Here is a 23,301-nt window from a genome sequence, read left to right as displayed (position 1 = left end):
AAGTGGTAAGAGGGTGTGTTAGTTGGACACTGGGAAAAAAAAGTATGGTAAAAAACAGGGTGATTACCGGTATGTGGAAAAGTGATGTAATTTGCTTTTAAGATATTGTGTTAAAAAAAAATGGAAGTGTGGGAACTTTTTGACGATTCCTCAATATAGTTTCCTCACTGTGAATGTAAGCAAATAAAGTAACATATAACATAGCTCCCCTCCTAAATATTCCTTCTTAACTCAGAGCAAGGGTTTTCAGCTTTGGGCTACACTTTCTCAGTCGGATTTAAAGGGTATCCAAATAAATATGTAAGAGTTAGAAGGACGCAAAAGAAAACCCCCTATAAATGAATACAAGAGAGGCGTAGGGGGGAAGATCAATTAAATTCCAGAGAATTTACAGAGATAAACTACAGAGCTGTGTGAATCATGCGTATTGCATTTTTTTTTCTTGATATCAACCAATCTTGTTTCTGTATCTTATTGGTTTTGGAATGTTTTTGTATGTACTAATTTAATTAGCCCTCTCCCCGAGTACAGTAATACCTACTAGCTACATACGAGGCACGTGCACGTCACCTCCCGCACGTGGTAGGTTACGTCGGGGGGAGGGGGAGGGGGCGTTGCCTTTTCTGGGTGCTAGAAATGTAGCGAACGGCGAGAAAGTTGCTGCTCATTCACAATTCTGCTGCTCGAGCGCGAGCGTGCCTCTCTGATGGGGCGGGAGCGTGCGGGGACCTCCGAGCCGTGCGCGGGCGCCATGCCGGCCGACCCCCTGCGTCAGGAGACCCAGCGTTTGCTCCGAGACTACTTCCAGCACCGCAGCCAGCCCTCTCCTCCCGCCGCTCCCTGCCCCGCGGCGGCCACGCTGCGCCGCGTGACCGCTGAGGTGCTGACCCGCAACCGGGACTTCTTCTCCTCGTGCCTGCCTCCCGACTCGCTCCGCCGCCAGGAGCCCGGCGCGCTCTTGCTCTCCGTGGCCCGCCAGCTGGAGGAGGAGGGCGGCCTGAACTGGGGGCGGCTCGTGTCGCTCGTCGCCTTCGCCGGGGTGCTGCTGCAGCGGGCGGCTGCGGGGGACGACGACGTCGTCGAGAGCAGGCTGACGACCGTTCTTTGTGACTACCTGACCAAGGACAGGCGCTCGTGGCTGGAGGAGAACGGAGGCTGGGTGAGTGCTCGGGCGCGAGGCAGGCTCCTCTTTGTTCCGCTTTCAAGTCAGCCAATGGGGAGGGGGGGAATCCCCCAATCCCCGAAATCTCCCTTTTACCCTTCTGGGGATCCTGTCCTTCCAGGCCAGAGCCATCTTTATTTTAAATACATGCAAACTTGAAGTATTAAAGTAGATAGGAGGTGAATGTCCTCCTAAATGTTGCATTGGGGGGGGCGGCATAGCGCCTGTTCCCCCCCTTTGTCTCTCCTGCACATCCAGGGCTCAGCGTGTCCCGATGGCCCTTTGAAGTGACAGAGTGACGCCAGAGCTGCGCTGACAGCTAGACTGCAAACTGCTTGCCCGACAGAAACCCTTTGACCGAGGAATGTTGCAGTCAGAAACTGAAACGCAGACAAAGGCATTGTGGTCAACCACAGCCAAGGCGGAACATTCTGAGAATTTTTGGGATGTTTGAGGGTTTCCTCCCTCCTGCTTCTGAAGCCAGCGCTGGTGAGGCTCTCGGTAGCTGGGGTTGCTTCAGACTTGTTCTGTGTTAATCCTCCTGGGGTGTATGTGGTCCCTGATGGCAGAGTAGCAGGAACTTACCATATACTAAGTATTTTTTTTGAAGTTAATATCTTCTTTTATAGCATTCATTTATTTTGTTCAGTACAGTATCTTTAAAAAAAAATAAAAAAATCTAGTGTACTGTGCCCTTTAAAAACTTCTCTAGAAGTCATATGGTAAGCTTCTAGGCTCTCCTCAAGGCTTTAAGTACAAATTTATCGGTGTTTAAAATACAATATATATGTATATATCCATTAAAAGGAGTAACTTTCATACTAATTTACAAACTACAGTACTTCTAACCTGTGGACTTACAAAGTTAACAGCCAGGGCCAGCTTAACCACTGTATCAGGTGAGGCTGACTTGATTAAGGTTGCCAAAATACCCTGCATCTTATCTTGCCTTGTCTTCAGGTTAAGCACTTTCTTACCGTGCCCCTAATCTCCCCACAGGTTCAGCACTGCTCCCTCACCACTTGCTCCCCTGAAGTCCTGCTAAAGTTTAGGTTGGCAACTAACAGGCTACCTTTAGCCAACTCCTGGGTTTCCTTTTTGCATTCTTTGCCTCTGATGCAATTTCCTGCAGGTAGGATGCAGCAAATGGAAGACCCAGGGGTTGGCCAAAGGCACAACCTGTCATGCTGCTACAGGCAAGGGGGTTCACTGTCAAAGCAAGTTGGCTAAATGCACTATTCTTTTGAGCTGTCCCCACTTATAGCAGTCTTTTTATGAGCAAAAATAATGGTGATTCACCTCTATGCATGATAGAACTTAATGCTTTTCCTGTCATCTGTGGTCTGGTGGGTCCTTTGCTCTGATAAATATCCATTAAAATGTTGATGCATATCTCTGAAACCAGCCTCAAGTGTGCATCTAACTTGTGACATAGCTGCTTTCAAGCCAGTTCCTGCTCTGTCCATAGTTAACTAATAATAATAATAATAAACCAATAAAATGCTTTTCTTGCCCAGACATTGGAAGCAGGTAATTAAAATGTTTCAGAGCATATAAAACTTGTCTTGCAGATCACCCTGCCACCTTTGATTTTTTTATGTGGTAAAACAAAAATTTCATAATGTATATACCCCTAATATATGAATTACATGAGGAAATTCATGTATTGCTTTAGCCACTGGTATGGATCTGGAGTTCCTATGTGGTCACATATTGTAGGGGGAGGTACACTAGTTACAGCAGTGGGTCTTTTCATTCTTTAACAGACTGCAGATAAAACAAAAAAAAGTCACTCCAAGGCAGTTGATTTCTATCCAGATGAAAGTATTCCAATATGGTGAGACATGGCTGGTATTCTGCTTTTCATATAGGAAGACCATATGGTCAATCCCATCTACACCATCTGTTGGCTCTCTAATCTATTCCTCTTAGGTCCTCAATGCGCTTCTTCTCTGTAAGAGAGCTAATAGGAAAATCTAAAGCAGCAGACTAGGGTGGGTCATGGACTAACACAGCATCAGCAATTTAGAAAACTTGGAATGGGTCTGGAGACCAAACTAAACTAAAACCTATTGTTTACCGGGTCTTCAACCAAAATGGAGCTTGACTCGATTAACAGTAACTAAAAGAAATACTAAAAATAAGAGAAATAACAAAACGAAGATTATTAATGTGAATGATTTCCAAAGTGTTTAGCAAATAGAATAGTTTTTAAAGATTTGTGAAAAAGTTGAAAAGGACCTGGGCCCCTTAAGATAAGAGGAATTTCATTCCATAGTTGAGTTAATTTGAAAACAAAGATTGACTGAGTTTCTTGATTCCCTTTACTGAAGGAAAGGAGAGTTTGAATTGTTGGGCATCTCGCATGAGGATCTATAAATATTCTATAATAAAGGGACAAGAGGGGTAAAAATACCATATAGAATTTTAAAAGTAATACATGTGCATTTAAAGTGGATCCTGAGATGGACCAGGAGCCAGTGAAGGTTGAGAAGCAAAAGAGACATATGATCAAATTTACTTTTTCCAAAGATTAATTTTGCAGCCGTATTCTGTAATAGTTGGAGTCTTTGAAGGCTGGCCTTTGTTACACCAAGATAAAACTGCATTGCAGTAATCTAACCGGGATAATATTATGGATTGGACCAGAACAGAAAAGTGCTGTTGATGGAAAAGAGCTCTGACCTTCCTCAGCATTCAAAGGCTAAAAAAGCACTTCTTAACAAGAGTTTATTTGATGATCCTTAAGTAAGAGAAGAGTCTGAGAACTCCCAGTATCTTGGAAGAAAATTTGATCTGCAAGGAAACCCCAGAATCCAAAGTTTGGTCCTTCAAAGTAGTATTTTTGATGCCCCTTAATAAGAGACCATCTGTCTTATCATTTGATGCTGTGTTCAGTTCTGTTTACACTAAAGGGCTATCCACCCCTAGCTGCATGCAAAATTATCCTAGTCACTTTTCTTCATCTTGGGTGGCGTACATAAGATCTCATGTTTCCTGCAGCACCCATCTTTTCCTGCCTAATAAAACTGTTAATCTAAGTTGGCCAGTCCAATGGTGGTGGCCGTACTGCTGATTATCTGGTTTCCTGATGCTTTGTATAGTCTTCCATAGAGATAGCTGCTAATTGATTATGCTATTGTAGCCTGCCAGGCAAACTTGGACATATGGGTGCCTTTGCTACCACTGTAGCTTTTACCTTTTTGATAAAACCACTTGCTATGGGTTCTGGCAGTGCTTTCACCCACTGAATCAAGTGTACTGTGAAACTCTAGTACTTATTCTATCCTTAGGCTCTGCTATAGCATTAACTGCCACCTTGCACACTGCAGGGCATTCAATATCCCCACAAAGAAATATTTCCTTATTGTCTTTCCCTTCAAAAGTTTTTGTTTTTTTTTGGAGGAGTTGCTTATGTAATATAGGCTGCCTAGATATGCCTCTCTCTTTGAGGGACCTAGTTTCTTTAGGCATTTGGAAAACAAAGCTGATTTTGGATCTAGGCTAATGCAGACTATATAGGCAGATTAACTGCAAAAACTTGAAGGAGCTACATGCCAAGGCTGTTAAAGGCACAGACTACTACTCTATGCAGCTCCCACTGTATGCAGTGCACATTTCTAATTTGAAAAGTATGGGGTGGAGGTGTAAACATGAAAGGGTTCCAATTATAACAGGACAGTTTTAACACTCGTAAGCTTTTATTTGACTACTTGGAACATGTATGAAATTTGTGGCCTTATTTAGGCCTGGTTAAAACTCAGGTGTAGGTGCTGGGTTACTAAAAAGTCTATTTTTGGCATCAGCTAGAGGGGATGGGTGGTGATAATCCTAGGCAGGAAATGACATCAGCTATTGAAAGCATGAATGGTAGGGGATGGGGAAATACACTGACCAGCAGGATAGAATAGTGGAAGGTTTGAGGCTAGAATGGAAAGTGTGGCAGCCTGGAGTAGGAGAGAGAAAAAGGGCAGTAACTGTCCAGGACTAGGGTGACGATGGGGTCAGAAGCAAGCAGCATGGAATATTGCTAGTATTTGGGTTTCTCAGTACACTGATACTACCTTTTTTGCTAATCTCTTTAACCCTTCAGCAAAGACCCTCTGCCCACTTCCATTGCAATATCTTACAGAGAAAATGTATTTGGAAATAATTTTTTATTTTTTTTTTTAAATATATATACATTTTTTTTCTTCTTTTGTCAATCTTGCTAAAAAGCTTTATCGTGAAATTAGCATTTTGCACAGCAAGGAGAAACATCAGACTTATAACCGGAAAAGGCCTCGTAATAACACACAGCTGTTCCAGTGCCCACTCCAACGATCCAAGTCATTTAATCATTTGTTTCTTCCCCTACTCTCCCATTTTTACTTTTTTATGATGTTCTGGAAAAATTATTTCCAACACTTAAATATCCAACATGTGAGGCAGTTCTTAACTGTCCATTAGGACTCCAGCCACTGGTTAACCTTTCGCTCCCGATACTGAGGGTACAGCACCTACACCAACCTGCCTTGGGGGGATTTGTTACTGCACACACCCACCTAAATTTCAAAAATGGCTCTAAATTTCAAAAATGGCTGCCAAGGCCTGTTAAAAAATCTTTTGAAGTACAGTGGTACCTCGGTTTACAAGTGCACTGGTTTGCAAGTGTTTTGCAAGACGAGCAAAACATTTGCAAAATCGGCGCCTTGGAAATCGAGCTTGCCTCGATTTGCGAGCGGCGCCCCGCACGATCCGGCACTCCCCCCCCGCCGCGATCTGAAATCCCCCAGACCCACCCGAACAGGCTTTTTACTTCAATCTGGGCACCGGCATGTCCCGTGCGTTGGTGTCGGTGCCCGAAGATCTGCCTCCTCTTCTTTGCTGGGCCTTGAGCATCTGCGCATGCTCAGGATCTCTCCGAGATTCTCGCAGGTGGGTCTGGGGGATTTCAGATCGCGGTGGGAGGGTGCCGGATCATGCAGGGGGAGGGGGCCTTCGGGGGGAGCAATGCTGGTTCTTGGGGGGGGGGGTAGAGCAGCACCGCTGGCCTCGGTGGGGGTGGGTGGGAACATATCAAGCGAGTTTCCCTTAGTTCCTATGGGGAAACTCGCTTTGATATACGAGTATTTTGGTTTACGAGCATGCTTCTGGAACGAATTATGCTCGTAAACCAAGGTACCACTGTACTGGTATTTAGGTTTCTGCCAGGTACTTGTGACCTGGATTGACCACTGTTTAATTAAACGGAAAAACTGGGCTAGATGGATCATTGGTCTGACCCAGTATGGCTCTTTGCTCTGAAAGGTCTGCCCTAAGTTGAGAGGGAAAGATATGTTGCTCAAAGTAATCATTTTGTTATAGCAATACAGGCTATATGGGTTATTCTTTCACTAACATATCAAACCGTAAGGGGAAGGAAGATAGGGACTGGGAGATGCAAAGAGGGTAGAACAGGGCATCTCCTGTCCACTGTTTACCTTATGCCCTATCAAATTCACATCACTCATGGTGCTGATTCTTCCTGCTTTTCAAATTGTTATGACCATAATCCTTGCCTCTGCCATCACCACAATGCCAAGACACCCCCATTAGCATACCTAATTCAGCACTAGGAGAAGCAAGCTGATACTACTATAAGAGGTGCAAATTAGAGTAGCTTGGCCCCATCTCTTCAGGCTCTGTCCCGCAATCCCCCACAGGCTTTGTCCTCATTTCCACAAGCCTTGAATACTAATAGATTTTTATAAAATCATAATTATAAAAAGGAAAAATTTTGGTCAACTGTTTATAAATCACAAATAGAGCCTTCCATTTCTATCTGGTTTTGGTATAACCTTCCAAAAAGATTCAGTTGCCTGTTTTTACAGTATCTGCATCTGGGAAGGTAATTGGATTGTCTTTCTGATATGGGTATAGATGAGAACATAAACTATGTAGTGGATGAAAAGGAAAATAAGTGTCTATTAAATATTCCTTGATGCCAGCAACTATGGACGAATGAATCTCTTGCAGTAACGGTAAGATGCTTGAGCAACTGGGCACATGATGGAAGAATGTTGCAGATGGTAGGAGTCTGATCTTGGATTCTAAGTTAAGTTTTACATATTGATGCTAGTCTTAAGTTCTTAGAGAATTATCCCCATTCCGGTGGGTTGTGTTCCCCATAACTGTCCCACAGTTAGCCACATGTACTTGTCCCTGTGTCATTCTCTAGTATAAATACCTTGGCATTTCTCCCCCCCCCCCCCAATCGTACTCCTGGTGCTTAGTACCAGCAGACGTCCCACAGGGTGTCTTGTTTCCTGGAAAGATGTTACAATAGACTGGCTAACTGAAAAGCCTGTAATAAATGACAGGATACCAGTGACAGAAATAGCTACCTCATAGGGGAAGGTGTGTGACAAACGTCTATAGTTATGGGATGGTAGGAATGATGCATTTCCTGTAGGTTAGTAACTGAATGTGTTAAGGATACTCATTCTTGTGCTTTAAAAGTGGTCTGTCTTTCAAAGTAAGTGGTCTGTCAATCCAAAGTAAGCTGTGGAATTTATTGCCAGAGGATCTGAAAAGGGCTAGTAGCATAGGTTGGTTTACAAAGGGTTGGACAAGTCCATTAGTGTTGGAATTTGATTCTTTTGTCTAGGAGAAAGCAATAGGGAAGGAGTTCTGTGAGGATTCATTGGGTGCTGTCTTGATGTGCTTTAGGTTTCTTTCAGCATGATATTAATTTCCTTGGGTCAGGAAATGCCTGCCTTACTGGTCATTGTTACTCAAGACGTCTGGCATTCCTAGATAAATGAAAAGAGACAAATTATTATTGCAAATCATAACTAGGACTTTGTGGAATCATCTCGAGTCATAATCCAGAGCTCAAGAGCAACCATATGGCACTTCAAGCATCTCTTGAGCGTTTTCCTGCAGGGGAAATCTTGGCTGCCAGTTTGTATTGGGTTAATGCCAGACTCAGAGTTCCGGTATGCTTGGTTTTGGTTCTAATTCCCATTATGACCTAAAGCAGCAGTGTTGCACAATCTGCTTTGTCAGTTTGCTTCCTTTTTTGGTCTTATTTCAGGTCTTGGCTTTTTTCCCCCATCCTTCTGATCTTTAATTCAGCAATGTTATGAAAACATTAGCCCTTATTTTAAGCCTCTTCCTTTGTACAATTTTAGAATTTAGCTATGCCAACTGTTTCATATTGAGCTTTATAATCTTTTCTCTTCCCCCTCCCCCACCTCTCTTCCTTTGGGTTCTGATGGTTGTGAGATTTTGAGAAGCATTAATACATGTATTAATATCTCTAATAGAAGTCAGCAGATCAAATTAGATCTCGTAGCTTAGTTGCTTAATTGCTAGGACAGTTTGCTGCTTTTATTGTGTCTTGCTGAAGTAGAAAATGACAGGGGGAAAAACTTTTTGTATGTATAGGCAGACTGGGTAGATAAACTGCTAATTTCTACTATCCCTTCCTCCTAGAGGTCCTCTGAGTTTGTCCTGTGCTTTCTTGAATTTGTTCATCTCCATCTCACCACCCTTTCTGTAAAGAAGTATTTTGTTAGATTATTCTCGAGTCCTCTTTACTTTCATCTTATGCCCCCTCATTCCAGAATTTCCTTTCAGTTGAAAGAGGCCTACCTGTGTACTTTAATGCCACAGAAGTATTAAATGTCTCATCTTTCCTCTCCACCTTTTATTCCAAAGTAAACATATTGATCTAAGTCTCTGGGTCTCCCCACTGCTTCCGTGTCCCCACTAACATATTTTTTGTGTATTATGTGCTTTTCCTTTTGTCAGCTTTCTATCCTCTTCCTTTAGCCTCTTGTTATAACTCTGGCTTCCCTGCTAGAGCAAATGTCTAGCACAAACTTCTAGGAACTCTAGTTTGTTTTGGGGTTGGGTTATTTTTTTTTGGGGGGGGGGAGGGGTTGCAACCTTAAGTTTAGTGCTGCCCGATTCGAATCGATTCACTTAGGGTGAATGGATTTGAATCGATTTGTTGGCCCGCTTGCTAGAGACCTATTCGGGCTTTCCCTCTGCTACTGGAATCCTTCCATCTAATGTAACTTCAACTTTTGCGAAACCAGAAGTTACATCAGCAGCAAGGACTCTGGTGGCCTCATAATTCCTCATATATATCCCTCTAATGTCCCTTAGCTCCCTAACCGCCTTTGCAAGTGGCTCCATGACCAAAGCAAAATATCAGCAGGGATGGGGCAACCCTGCCAAAACCCTCTCTGGAGCTGAAAAAAGTCTTTATCTGCTATTGACCTTAAGACCACTACTAGTGCATCATAAATAAGACATCCAGCCCAGGAAATTAGTTTTAGACCTTTATTTAGTACCGAGACAGTAATTGCGACTATTTTGGACAATTTACGTTCTTTGCTTAGTAAAGGTCTTAATGCCTTGATCATGCAATTTGATATGAGTTCTGCATTTAGTAGACCATGGGAAATTGCTGCAATGTTTGGATGCTATTGGTATTAAGAGGTGTTAGAATGGTTTCAGGGCTTTCTCATCATGTCTTGCACCTATCATGTTTGTTTCAATAATGATCTTTCAGGTATTTGGCATAATTCATCTGGCGTTCCGCAAGGTTCACCATTGTCCTCATTGCTCTTTAACGTTTATATGTCATCATTAGGTGCACAATTCTCCCAGCTGGGGATAAAGCTGTTTAGTTATGCAGATGATTTTATGATGATTATTCCGTTTGCTATTTCTCTTTCTGAAGTTGCAACAGAAAGTATTAGGTCTAATGGAGCAATGGATGACTGAATTTAGACTGAAGCTTAACTCAGAAAACGAAAGTTTTTTTTTGTAGCATCACCGTGCCAGTTTGATACTAAAATATCATTGCGTAGAAATAAATTCAGCTATCCTATTCAATCTACCATTAAGGTTTTGGGAATAATACTGGACCAGGGCTTGACTATGAAGAACCAGGTAGACTCTTGGTCAGAAAGGGTTTTTTTATTCTTTGGAAGCTTCGGTCCGTTAGGGTTTATTTTGATGTTTCATCATTTAGAGTTTTGGTACAGTCTCTTATACTAAGCCAGCTTGATTACTGCAATATTGCCTATTTGGCAATTTCCCAGAAGAATATGCAACAATCGCGAATATTACAAAATGCGGCAGTCAGGCTGATTTTTAGGCTGAAGAAATATGATCATGCAACACACTCCTATCGAATACTGAATTGGCTGCCAATGGAGGCGTGGGTGAAGTTTAAATTTGGTTTCTCTGTTTAAGTCTTTGTTTGGTTTAGCTCCTAAATATATAATTGAGCTTTTCTCTTTTGCAACCAACAGACATAAGAAAAACTCGTCTGAATTTTGTTTTTCCACCTTTTAGAGGATGTAAACTTAAACATCAAATTTTTTTTTTTTTTTTTTTCATATCGAGCAGCGCTATGGGGTAAGGATTTGGAACAATTGCTTTTGCTTACTGACACTTATGGGGAATTTAGGAGACATCTAAACATCTGTTTTCAAAGTATTTTATTATGCACTATTTTCATCATTTTAGTGTTTCCAGTTATTGGCTTTTAATTTTAGTTCTGTTCAACTTTTATTTTTTTAACTATTGTAAACCGCATAGAACTTTACGACCTTGCGGTATATAAACTGATTATTAAACCTGAAATTATACTGGGTCCTGTGGCCTTTTATGCAGGCTATTCTATCAAAAGCTTTCTCTGCATCTGTCAAAAGTACCACTGCAGGAGAAGGCTCCATATAAGATTAAGGCAACTGCCAAATATTATACCTTGATTGGTGTGTGTCAATGAATCTCCAGCTGATTCTTCCCCCAACTCTCCATGTATTAAATCTGGAATGCTACAATCTAACTGCCAGTATCCTAGTAAAAATTTTATTCTTCCTTAAGAGGGGAATAAGGCAATAGGACCCAGCGTCCCTCCCAGGTTTGAAGATAAGTGTGATTTTAGCTTGCCTTAAAGACAATGGCGATTGCCTCTTTGAGTAAGAGTGCATTATATGTCTGTGTCAGAGGAACCAGTTCTTTTTTAATTTATTTTTTTTTCTAGAAGAATTTGGTAAACCCATCCAAACCTGAGGCTTTATTGGAGGGTAATTTTGCAATAGTCGAACACCACCTCTTCCTGTAGAATGGGCTACACTAACTTAGGAAGTGTCACCCCAACCAGAAGGGGTATACAAATGCTGATAAAACTGTACAAAACTTTCCCAACATCCCCCCTCTCCAGTGACTTATCGCCCTTGGGTGACCTTAACATGCATGAGATTTTGGACCTGATGCTTTGAGTTCAGATGCTAACAAATGCCTAGCCTTCCCCCCCCCCCACTCACAATTCCTGTTGGCAATTGCAAAGCCCACATTATATCCTCAAGATCTCTGAGATTTAAGTGATGGGCCTCGATCTTGCAACAGCTCAGGAGCCCTTGGGTGAATCTTATGTGCTGTCTCCAGCCTACTAATCTTGTATCTCAATTTGAGCTTTTGGTCTTCCTGACATTTATACTTAAAGAGAGGATCGACTGGTGACCTGCCTCCCAGGAGCAAGAACCAAGGACATTGTGGACAAAATTGGGAAGATCCTGGAAGGAGCGGAGACGGAAGAGACCGCAGTGATGATCCACATCAGGACGAATGATGTAAGCAGGAGAGACTACAGAAGGAGCACGTTGATAGAACAGTTCAAGATCCTGGGAATGGAGCTGAAGATGAGGACCCAGGAGATAGCTTTCTCAGAGATCCTACCGGTACCGAGGGCAGATGTGAAAAGGCAGGAGGAACTACAATCAATAAATGCGTGGATGAGGAAATGGTGTGAGGAAGAAGGATTCCACTTCGTGAGGAACTGGATAACGTTCTGGGGCAAAAGCAAGCTCTACAGGAGAGATGGACTGCACTTGAGCGAGGCGGGAATAAGACTTCTATCAAACAACGTCAAGAGAGGAATAGAACAGGCTTTAAACTAAGAGGAAGGGGAAAGCCGACAGTCGACCTAGCGTCGATGATTCGGAAGAAGGTATCACGTGATGATACTAAGGGAATGCAAGGCTCGGAAGAAACAACGGACAAATTACAGGAGTCTACTAACCCAGAAGAAAAGGTTAGAAGGAGTGTACCAAAAGAGAAGACACTAAAGACCAAAACACAGGGAAAGGAAATGAAGTCACTTAAATGCCAGGATCTAAACTGCATATATACTAATGCAAGGAGCCTAGGAAACAAAATGGGGGAATTAGAAGCCGTGGCCAATGCAGAAGACTTAGACATCATTGGAATCTCTGAAACATGGTGGAATGAGGAAAGCAAATGGGATACAGCACTGCCGGGATTTAAGCTCTATCGCCAGGACAGGTCAGGACCGAAAGGAGGTGGAAATAGCCCTATACATAAAAGAAACCATACAATCGACAAGAATAGACACAGCGGAGACAACCAACAAGCTGGAATTGCTATGGGTTAAAATACCAGGTAGAAAGGGACATTTAATCAAAATGGGCCTATACTATCGTCCACCCGGGCAAACCGGAGATATTGATAAGGAAATGGAAGCCGAGATGAAACAAGAATGCAAAAACGGTTGCACAGTTATGGGAGACTTCAACTACCCTGGGATAGACTGGAGTCTTGGAAACTCAAAATGCGCTAGGGAAACGGAATTCCTGGAGGCTACACAAGATTGCTTCATGGAGCAGCTTGTTGGAGAACCGACGAGAGGAAATGCCACTTTGGATCTAATCCTAAATGGGTTAATGGGACCTGCAAAGGAAGTGGAAATAGTGGGACCATTGGGAAACAGTGACCCAAATATGATCAAGTTCAAGGTTGAAGCAGGAATACCAAAAGGAAAGAGAACCATGGCAACAACTTTCAACTTCAGAAAAGGAAACTATGAAGCAATGAGGAAAATGGTAAGGAAGAAACTTAGGAACACTTCCAAGAAATGGAGGATGGTGGAACATGCCGTGTCTTTTTTCAAGGACACGAGCGAGGCACAAAATCTGTACATCCCCAGATTCAGAAAGGGGAGCAAAAAGAGTCGAATAAAGGACCCGATATGGATGACTAAAATAGTGAAGGAAGCGATAAGTAATAAGAAAAATTCATTCAGGAGATGGAAAAAGGACAAAACTGAAGGAAACTGGATAGAGCACAGGAAGTATCAAAAAGAATGTCACCGTGTGGTTCGAAAAGCCAAAAGAGAGTATGAAGAGAAGTTAGCCAGGGAGACTCGAAATTTCAAACCTTTCTTCAGATATGTTAAAGGGAAACAACTGGCTAGGGAGGAGGTGGGACCGCTGAATGATGGAGTCGGGAAGGGAGTAGTGAAGGAGGAGAAAGAAGTCGCGGAAAGACTGAACATGTTCTTTTCGTCTGTATTTACGAACGAAGACACAACCAACATACCGGAACCTGAGCAATTATTCAATGGAAATCAAGCAGAAAAATTAACACTCATGGAAGTGAGCCTTGAAGATGTGCGCAGGCAGATAGATAAACTAAAAATTGACAAATCTCCAGGTCCGGACGGAATCCATCCAAGGGTTCTGAAGGAACTAAAGGAGGAGATAGCAGAACTACTGCAGCAAATATGCAATCTATCCCTGAAAACAGGCGTGATCCCAGAGGATTGGAAGACAGCCAACATCACGCCCATCTTTGAAAAGGGATCAAGAGGTGACCCGGGAAACTACAGACCGGTGAGTCTGACCTCTGTTCCCGGAAAAATGGCAGAAACACTGATAAAAGAAAACATCGATGATCACTTGGAAAGAAACAAACTTCTGACAACCAGCCAACATGGTTTCTGCAGGGGGAAATCGTGCCTAACCAACTTACTACACTTCTTCGAAGGAATTAACAAACAGATGGACAGAGGTGACCCCTTAGACATCATATACCTTGATTTCCAAAAAGCCTTTGACAAGGTGCCTCATGAACGATTACTCCGGAAACTGAAGAACCATGGGGTGGACGGAGACGTACATAGATGGATCAGAAACTGGTTGGCAGGTAGGAAACAAAGGGTAGGGTTGAAGGGCCACTACTCTGACTGGAGGAGGGTCACGAGTGGTGTTCCGCAGGGCTCGGTGCTCGGGCCGCTGTTATTTAATATATTCATAAATGATCTAGAAACCGGGACAAAGTGTGAGATAATAAAATTTGCAGATGACACCAAACTATTTAGGGGAGCTCGGACTAAAGAGGACTGTGAGGAATTGCAAAGGGACTTGAACAAACTAGGAGAATGGGCGACAAAATGGCAAGTGAAGTTCAACGTTGAGAAATGTAAAGTATTGCATGTGGGAAGCAGAAACCTGAGGTACAACTATACGATGGGAGGGATGTTATTGAATGAGAGTACCCAAGAGAGGGACTTGGGGGTAATGGTGGACAGGTCAATAAAGCCAAATGCACAGTGCGCAGCGGCCGCTAATGGAGCGAATAGAATGCTAGGTATAATCAAGAAGGGTATTACAGCCAGGACGAAAGAAGTTATCCTGCCACTGTATCTGGCGATGGTGCGCCCACACCTGGAATACTGTGTCCAGTTTTGGTCGCCATACCTTAAGAAGGATATGGCGTTACTCGAGAGAGTTCAGAGAAGAGCGACAAGTCTGATAAAAGGGATGGAAAACCTTTCATACGCTGAGAGATTGGAGAAACTGAGTCTCTTTTTACCTGGAGAAGAGGAGACTTAGAGGGGATATGATAGAGGCATAGAGAGAGTAGAAAGGGACAGATTCTTCAAACTTTCAAAAAATAAAAGAACAAGAGGCCATTCGGAAAAGTTGAAAGGGGACAGATTCAATACAAATGCTAGGAAGTTCTTCTTTACCCAACGTGTGGTGGACACTTGGAATGCGCTTCCAGAGGACGTTATAGGGCAGAATACAGTACTGGGATTTAAGAGAGGATTGGACATTTTCCTGCTGGAAAAGGGAATAGAAGGGTATAAATAGGGGATTACTGCTCAGGTCCTGGACCTGTTGGGCCGCCGCGTGAGCGGACTGCTGGGCAAGATGGACCTCAGGTCTGACCCAGCAGAGGCATTGCTTATGTTCTTAAAGATCCTTTTTGCTATGCATTGTCCCCGCATATAAGGTCTTAAAGTGGACCTAGATAAACCTGCATCTGGCAAGAGATGGATCAGACAGTTTATCAGTTTCCTAAGCCTAGCAAGTTGCTGGGACAACTGGGGCATGATCAGACCATACCCTGGCCTCTGGCAACCAATTGTACCAGAGGACAAAAATTATGCTCCAAGAGCCGCATGTCGGTCTTAAAGTAGGAGTTATGGAGGGCTGAGAAAAAGGTATAATCTTTGTATAACTCTGAGATTAATCGCCATACATCTTCCAGACCCTGCCAGCACATAACTCCACAACTGTGAACAATCTCTTTTAGCATATGGATAGTAGTGTTGAGTTGTCTAAAACTGGAAGACAAATAAGATTAAAAATCTCCTCACCCCACTCAACATACTATCAGAATCCCTTCTCTGAATTTCAGTAGCAACTGTTCAGGTTCTCATAAAGACCCCTGATTTGTAATGGTTGCATAAACATTTAGTAGTGTATACAAAGTGACCATTGATTCCACCTTAAAGGTGTGTTTTATACAGTACATCAAAACTTTTCACCATAAATGTCTTTATATATTCCCACCCCAATTGTACTTTTATTAGAGGCCTGAAATGCCTGAGGTTACTGCTGGAGAACTAACAAGGGAAGCAGATGAGTCTTTTGTATGAAACCCACTGCCATACCAGTATGCAGTGCCTCCTTAAAAGTACACTGCAAAAAAGGCAGCTGTAACGAGCCTTTAACATTATAAGATAAAAAAAGATTAAGAGCTAGATTCACTAAAGTCCACAAATCGCTCCGATTAGTGACCTATCCGTTTCAGAGTCAATCTGGCCGATTGATTCAGTAAAGTTTGTCCATGCAAATGATCAAATTGTGAACACGCCCTCATTCACACACACATCTCGCTGTAACATCGATTGCACGTGTGCACTGTATCCTTGTTGGTTTTTAAGCACATAACGCATGTGCTAGCTCTTTAGGACTTCACTGCATAGAATGGGGCGAGGTTTAATCGCGGACATCATTGGCGGGCTCTGAATGCGCCTACCGCAAAGCATTGTTGTCGTAAAAAATGCAATACAAGAATTGGTAGTTTTCACCAACCTCCCCTCGGCATACTCATGTTCCAAAAGAAGCAGATAGCGTAGCCGACAAGCACCGTCCATTTCTTTCAGGAAAAGAACTTTAAGTTGTCTGATGCTTCTGCAGTGTCTTATCACCAAAGACCGCCCGTTGTCCACCTTCCACAGGTGAGAATGGCCTGCAGCAAACTTTGATGCCTCCCACTAGGGTGACTCAGGGAGCTAATTGCTCAGGCTGTCGTTTGCAAGTATGACATTGCTTCCTCCCACTTTGCTTAATTTGTATGATTCATTGAATCTTGCTGCCAGATAGACTCCCAATTTCATTGATTAGTCAAAAATCGCCTATATTGTGTATACAAGAACAAGCAGTGTTCACCCTTCTGTTTTATTCATTTCTAAAACTTTGTTGATTATGGCCAGCAAGAATATTTCACAGCAGTGAATTTTTAAATTGAGTTTTGTCTTTGTTATGGTGTAGTTGACATGTTTGCTGAAGGCATTTTCCTCATTTTGTGATTTGTGTTATCTACAAAGCCTTGAGGAGATACATAAGCTATTTGCCTCGGACACTACCCCCTTGTATCAGCCCTGCTGTTTCCAGGGATATGGAAAACCTTGTACATTTTAATAGGGACATGGTCTTCAGAGCTGGAAATAAAAGTGTTTGAGCCCACTGGGACAGAGGGAGAATTTCTTGAGTACCTGAATGTAAACTGCTTAGGCTATAAGCTGTGTATAAATACTAAAATATATTAAAGGGTAACCTGTGACTTGTAGCGGCATTAGCCTTTTTTGCTGCTGTTTAGTTTCTGCTTTGTTGTAGTCTTGCTCCTGGGAATCTTGGCAAATATTGGTAAACAGCACTAACAATAAATCAAGTTGACTGTATTGTTCAGGCTTTAAAGTACAGCTGGCAGTGTTGTTCCCGATACAAACTGTTAATGGGGAGGGGGAATGGAGTCTGGAGTACAGTGGTGTCGTACTGCACTGTTAACATGAAACAATACATAAAGTTCTAACAAATTATTCTGCCTGAATGTCATACATAAAGAATACTTTTAGAATGTAAATAAGGATTCTGATTGTAGGGGTGTTACCATTTTCACATTTTAAGGCAATTAGGCACTTTCCAGGGAAGGAAAAGCTGCTCCCTTTTTGGGAGGGAGGGAGTGGAGTAGGAATTGCATTCAATGACCCAAAACAATTTTCCACAAAGAGAATCAGGCCTTGCATCTCCCACCTGCCCTCTTATGTCAGATCCCTTGCAATTTCCTACCATCTGCCAGCATAGCCCCCTTTTTCCATACCACCTGCTTAACATCTGTCCCTTTCACCCACCTGCTCAGTGTGGATCCTTCAGCTGGCAGTGCTGTTAACTGTGGTATCAAGGTCCCCCCTGTTCTGCAAAGATCCTAGTAATGAACTGGTGGGTCCTCGAGTGTCTCTCCCACTTCATTAATATCCAGTTGCAATGGCAGTTGCCAGACAAAATCATCTAAGGGCCCTTGATCTGGGGGTTTTTAAGCTCTAAATATAAAAATCCTCAAGTCTTATCCAATCTTATGGATAAAGTAATGGCTGTTGTGAATATTGCTGCTTATATGCATTTTGGGAAGTGCTTATAGTGTTTATGGTTGCACAACTGTTCATTCAATTATTATTTTTTATTTTTTTTTTAAGGGAGCCTGTTAGGTGCACGCAAATTTTTTTTTTTTTTTTTTACATTGAGCTCTGCCTTGGCAGATGTCTAACAGCCTTCTGGAAAGTATCCTTCTACAGTGGATTATTCTGAATGGGTCCTGGCTGAACAGCTGCTCAGAATTTTGCATGATAGACATTTGGAAAAATCTGTCTCTTGAGGACAACAGACTATTTTCTAAGCAAAATCTTCCTTATTCGAACTGAGCCATCTTTTCCGGGAAGATCTAAAAGAAAATAGTTTTAAAGAATTGGATCCTACCATAATTAATTGGATTGCAAATGGGTGCTTGCATAAAATGTTCTGACCCAAAACAGAACTCCCAAAACCTTTTAAACCCATTTTGTGTCCAGTATGATATAGAATATAATGTAAAGGACTTTCTGAGCGGTTTCTTTATATTCCTTTTGGACTTCAGCTCACTTGAGGGCATCCTATATTGGGTCCTGATGTCTTGTTCAATTTTGTAACTATTTGTTTTGTTATTTCTTTGCCACTTTTTCCTAATATGTGTTCTACCATGAGTATATATGATCATCCATGTTTAGTTTACACCCAGCATCCTCCTCACATCCCCAAAGCTTTGTAATGTAAATAAGTGGCTGAAAGTCTCTCCTTCAGAGCTTACCAGACAGATCAATTTGAGCACCTGCATTTTTCACTAGTAAACTTGGCACTAGCTAGCTTTACAAGCCAGGACAAAAATGAGTTTCCTTATAACTTGTTTTTCTTTATATTGTCTGGAACTGAGGGCTTGGTTTTCTTTTTCATATCTGCTCTTCTGTGGGCAGCTTAGGACTGTGTTTCTCTATCTCTTATTCTAGCAGTGGCCAGGGCATGACTGCAGTGGTGGCATCTCTTCTGGCCCAGTGCTGATGAAGTTACCACTTATTGGGGTAGTCTATCCATGGCATTTCTGACTTATAGCAGAGGCAAAGAAGGATGAAAATGACTAGGGCAATTCCCTGTTTTGGGTTTTTTTTGGTTTGTTTGTGGTTCTCGGTAGAGAATGACATCCAGACAAATTTGTCCCCCATGGAATTTCTCCATCCCTGTTCTGTCCCTGTGTCTGCCCCGTTCCTGCAAGCTCTGCCCTCATCTGAACAGGCCTCAAACACTTTAAAATCATAAAGAGTCTTGTGCTGTGAAGGCAGAGCTTGCAGTGAATGAGACAGAGCTTGCTTGGACAGGGTTATTCTCTATCTAGAAGTACTGTATATACTTGTGTACTATTTCTGTCATTCGCTATGTACTTGTGTACTATTCAATGTACAACTTTTTGATTATTTTATTTTTCTTGTAGGATGGCTTCAATCGCTTCTTCAACAGACATGGCCCTGAGCAGATGCAACAGAATGGTCCTGTAGGCCATGCCCTAATGGCAGCTGCTGGATTTGGTCTGGCTGGCTTGGCCTTCCTTTTGGTTGTGCGATAGGCTGCTGCCAGGAACTCTTCACACACAGAAGGAAGGAAAGAAACTCTGCCTGGTTAAACATTTTTTTTGGAAGTTTGGAGTTTCCATTGTGTTGGAAAATCGGACTAATCTTGGCTGTGGCTTTTGGGTCCAATGATTGTGACAAACCAAGAGATATGAAGCAAGTGTGGAAGAAACCTTAGACTGACTTCTAAAATACTTTCTTTAACTTTCAAGGTTGTTCTAGTCTTTTTCTTGGCACTTAGGCCTCATGCCCAGGTTTAAAACAAGTTCTGAAGAATCAAACCTCATTTGTTCCAAAGTTATTTTATGTAAGGAGAAGAAAAACATTTTAAAAGTTTCTTCTGGAAAGTGAGACAAGTGTTTATAAACTTGGGTTTAATAAGCTGTGCGTAATTATGTTCAGATGGCATGTGTGTGAAATCCTGATGGGTGCAAATCTGCTTAGGTTCAACATATGGTGTCTGTTTTACTGTTTTGTAACCAAGAAATTTGAATGGAATGATACAAGTGGGTGGTTTTCACCATAACATAAGTTTCTTACAAGAGGGTTTTGCTAGAACTGCCACTTTAGGGTGCTGATATTAAAGAAAATTGGTGTCTGTAGCTTGTTGAATCTGTATAAAGTCTTATAATTTTTGTGTAGGGTTATTTTATTTTAAAACCTTTGTAAGATATCTTGAGTTTTTTGGCAATTCCCAAAAATCTGGAATTTTTGTGGATTTCCATAAATAATATATTTTCACAACCAGTTTGTACCATAATTACATTTTTTTAGTTTTTGGTTTTTTTTAAATGCGAGTTTTCAGAATTATTCATTAAGGCATTCTCTAGTAAATGCTCCAGTTTTTCTATATATTTTTAATTTTGGTTTTATAAACCTTTTGCTTTAAAAGAATAAACTGACATCTTCCCTAATGAATTTGTTCTGCTGTATCTTTTTATTGTAACTTGTCAAGTGCCGAGTCTTGACACTGAGCAAATGCCAGTTCTTAATATTCCCCATCCTCAACTTGTGTCCCATGGAATTTTACCCCTTAATTGTAGGTTTCCCACATATGGATTTGGAAAGCTATATAAATTAAAATTTATTTTTGCACAAGTCCAGATTAGTACAGTAAACAAGTTTTTAAGACCTTGGCTGTGCTAAAATATCACATCACAGGAAAGAAAGCTCTTTTGGTTTTAACTTGAAAAATAGGGCTTTTTAAAAAATTTATATGCAGTGTTAAACTAAACCTTAAGTTTGTATACCGCATCATCTCCACAGAAGTAGAGCTCGACATGGTTTACAGGAATTACTAAAGAAAGGAACTCCAATGGGAAGAAGAAGGGCATGGTAAAAAAGGAAAGAAAGAGGGGGACTAAGTAGAGTGGAGAGGGAGGGAGTGGTTACATTTTAGAGAAAAGCCAAGTTTTCAAATGTTTTCTGAAGCGTTGGAGGGAGGTCGAACTCCGAAGAGGGGCAGATAAGCTGTTCCACAGCTCGGTGATCTTGAAGAGGAGGGATGTTCCAAGTTTTCCTGTATGGGATATGCCTTTTAAAGAGGGGATTGTTATCTAATGCTTTCAAAATAGCAGATACTTTTTTAAAATTTTAGAAAAAAGAGCTTTAGGCCAGTATCTACCAGCCCAGCCTAGCCAGTGTTTTCACACTTACCACCCTTAATATGTAACATCTCCAGAGGATCACTTCCTTCCCCAGGTCCCCCCACCCCTACCCTTCTGATCATTCTTGCTATCCACTCTCCAGCTGTAGCTGTATCCATTCTTAGGGCCATGTGGGCTGACAACCGTCCAGATGCTTGCTCTGTTCTGTTGGTGTATTGGCAGTGATTTGAAAGTGGCTGCTCGTCTGTTTAGAGACCCAGGGCATGTAGATCTCAATGTACACATTACACATCCCTATACCAATTTTAGGGTGTAAAGTTATTAAATCACCTGCTGCCAAATCTCACTACTATCTACACAGGATTATGTTATCACATGGGTGAAATTAATATTTTAATAAATATAATGTGATGTGTTCAGGAGCTCTAGGATCTTTCATTGCATAATCTTCCCTTATGACCACCGCTAGATCAGTTAACTACAATCTTCAAAAATTAGATAAATTTGAGCACTTATCTTAACTTTGAAGAACTGCTGTGGCTGTTTTGTCCTGGCTGCTCTCATAGTACCAGCTATTTCTCTCAGTGAACAAAAATGTGTTCTTGGGGCTTCTCCATTCTGTGTAGAGAAAGACCAAGTGATTTTCCCACCACTGACTCAGCTGCTATATCATATTTCATCCTAGTGTCTGAATTAGTATTTTGAGTCTGCAAAAGCTAAAAACTGTGTAGTGTCTCTTTTCAGGCTTAGGAAGCACAGCTCCTGCATGTTCCTCATTTAAAATTACACCTAGTTTCCCACAAGTCAAACTTACAGAAGCAGTCACTGGTGGTACCTACATAAATTCAAACAAAGGTCATGCAGTGTTCTCCCCAGAAATGTTTTCCAGCCAGGTGGGGCAGAAAGGGATGGGGAAATTTGGTGGTGGGGAAAATTAAAGGTGTACTATTTTTATTAGTTTATTATTATTTTCCAATGCTCAATATGACTTCCTTTTTTAAGGTTTGACACCTGTGCCAGAATATTTTTATTACATTTATGAAGTATCCAATTCTAGAAGTGAATAATTAGATATTTGCCCTCTTTCAAATGGTATAGAGCTTTAAAAAAGGGAAATGTGTTAATGAAGTGACATGTCCCCTAATGCTGTGCAAAATATAAAGACAGATGTGAAAAAACTGATACATAACAATCACCACTTTACAAATTAACAGATAGAAATAAAACAAATAATGAGAAATGAGAAAAGTCCATTTTATTGGACTAATCCATTTTCAATTAGCTTTCAGAGGCCAAATCTTCAAGACAGTACAGCATACTGCTGTTATGGTGCTCTGACTAGAGCATGACATGGGGAAAAAATCTGTGCCCATCACTGCCCTGTCACCAGACTCGTGTCCCTCCAGCATCCACCTTTCCCTCTCAGCACCTCACTGCCCTTCGGCACCCCTTGCGCAGTCCGTGCATCTCCCTCCCCCTTACCTTCACAGCACGTTTTAAGGTTTCAGTCTTGTTGAAAGCTGCCAGAGTGTTTGTGCAGTCACGTGCGTGTGTGGGCGGCAGATTCTCCTGTGACGCAGCCGGAAGTAGAAATAATGCAAAAATGCCAATTGGGAACCATGGTTGTAAAAAAAAAGACAACCTCTATAAAAGTTACACAAAGTAATTACTAGTATGCATTAATTGTAAAATTACAAATTCAGAATAAGAGGGTAAACAGGGCAAGTGCAAGACTTTGGACACCTTCCCAGCCTTATACAGAGCTACGGGAACTGCTGCCCACTACACTTGCTTCAAGCACAGCCAATGAGAGCAGATGGGACCAACTTTTACATCCCTCGGGCCACACCTTTTGCATAACTGTGCTGATTTGTCAGTACTTTGTTACACCTCTTGGCAGCTATAGTAGCTTCTAAATTGAGTGTCTCTATTCCTGCTTTGGGAATATTTTTTTCCCCTCTTACCTGGTTTGAAGAATTCTTCTTACTGTATGCACTGTTTTAGAATCTTCCCACACATTTTCAGTAATTGTCTGGGAACTGTATACTATTCCATAATCACTACTTCCTTATAAGTATTGCATTACTTTTTTTGGAGCTAGGTTTCAAACCATTGTCTTGCTAAATTATTCCATTCTCTTTTCAGTTTCATTTCTTCAGACTATATGTCATTACCTCTGGGCTATGTTAATACTTTTCATCCTCTCACGTAATCAGTTTCCTGTGGCACAACATCAAACCATA

General features: G+C 41.8%; 1 protein-coding gene across 1 annotated transcript; it reads left to right on the top strand.

The window, feature by feature from the left end:
- Positions 1-629: 629 nt before the first annotated feature.
- Positions 630-20,365, top strand: BCL2L10 (BCL2 like 10). The gene is made up of 2 exons (XM_033920942.1): positions 630-1,159; positions 19,316-20,365. The coding sequence occupies exons 1-2, from the start codon at positions 707-709 to the stop codon at positions 19,445-19,447; spliced, it is 585 nt and encodes a 194-aa protein (XP_033776833.1). The 5' UTR covers positions 630-706; the 3' UTR covers positions 19,448-20,365.
- Positions 20,366-23,301: the final 2,936 nt, after the last annotated feature.

Source organism: Geotrypetes seraphini, chromosome 14, assembly GCF_902459505.1.
Source record: "Geotrypetes seraphini chromosome 14, aGeoSer1.1, whole genome shotgun sequence".
Classification (NCBI taxonomy): domain Eukaryota; kingdom Metazoa; phylum Chordata; class Amphibia; order Gymnophiona; family Dermophiidae; genus Geotrypetes; species Geotrypetes seraphini.
The sequence above is the reverse complement of the archived record's forward strand: the minus strand, read 5'-3'. Positions and strand labels throughout refer to the sequence as shown.

Bases quoted from the DNA above. Each gene is read 5' to 3' on its own strand.
- BCL2L10 (XM_033920942.1), top strand. From the start codon at position 707: ATGGGGCGGGAGCGTGCGGGGACCTCCGAGCCGTGCGCGGGCGCCATG. The intron at 1,160-19,315 runs GTGAGTGCTCGG...TTTTTCTTGTAG, and splicing joins TGGAGGAGAACGGAGGCTGG to GATGGCTTCAATCGCTTCTT.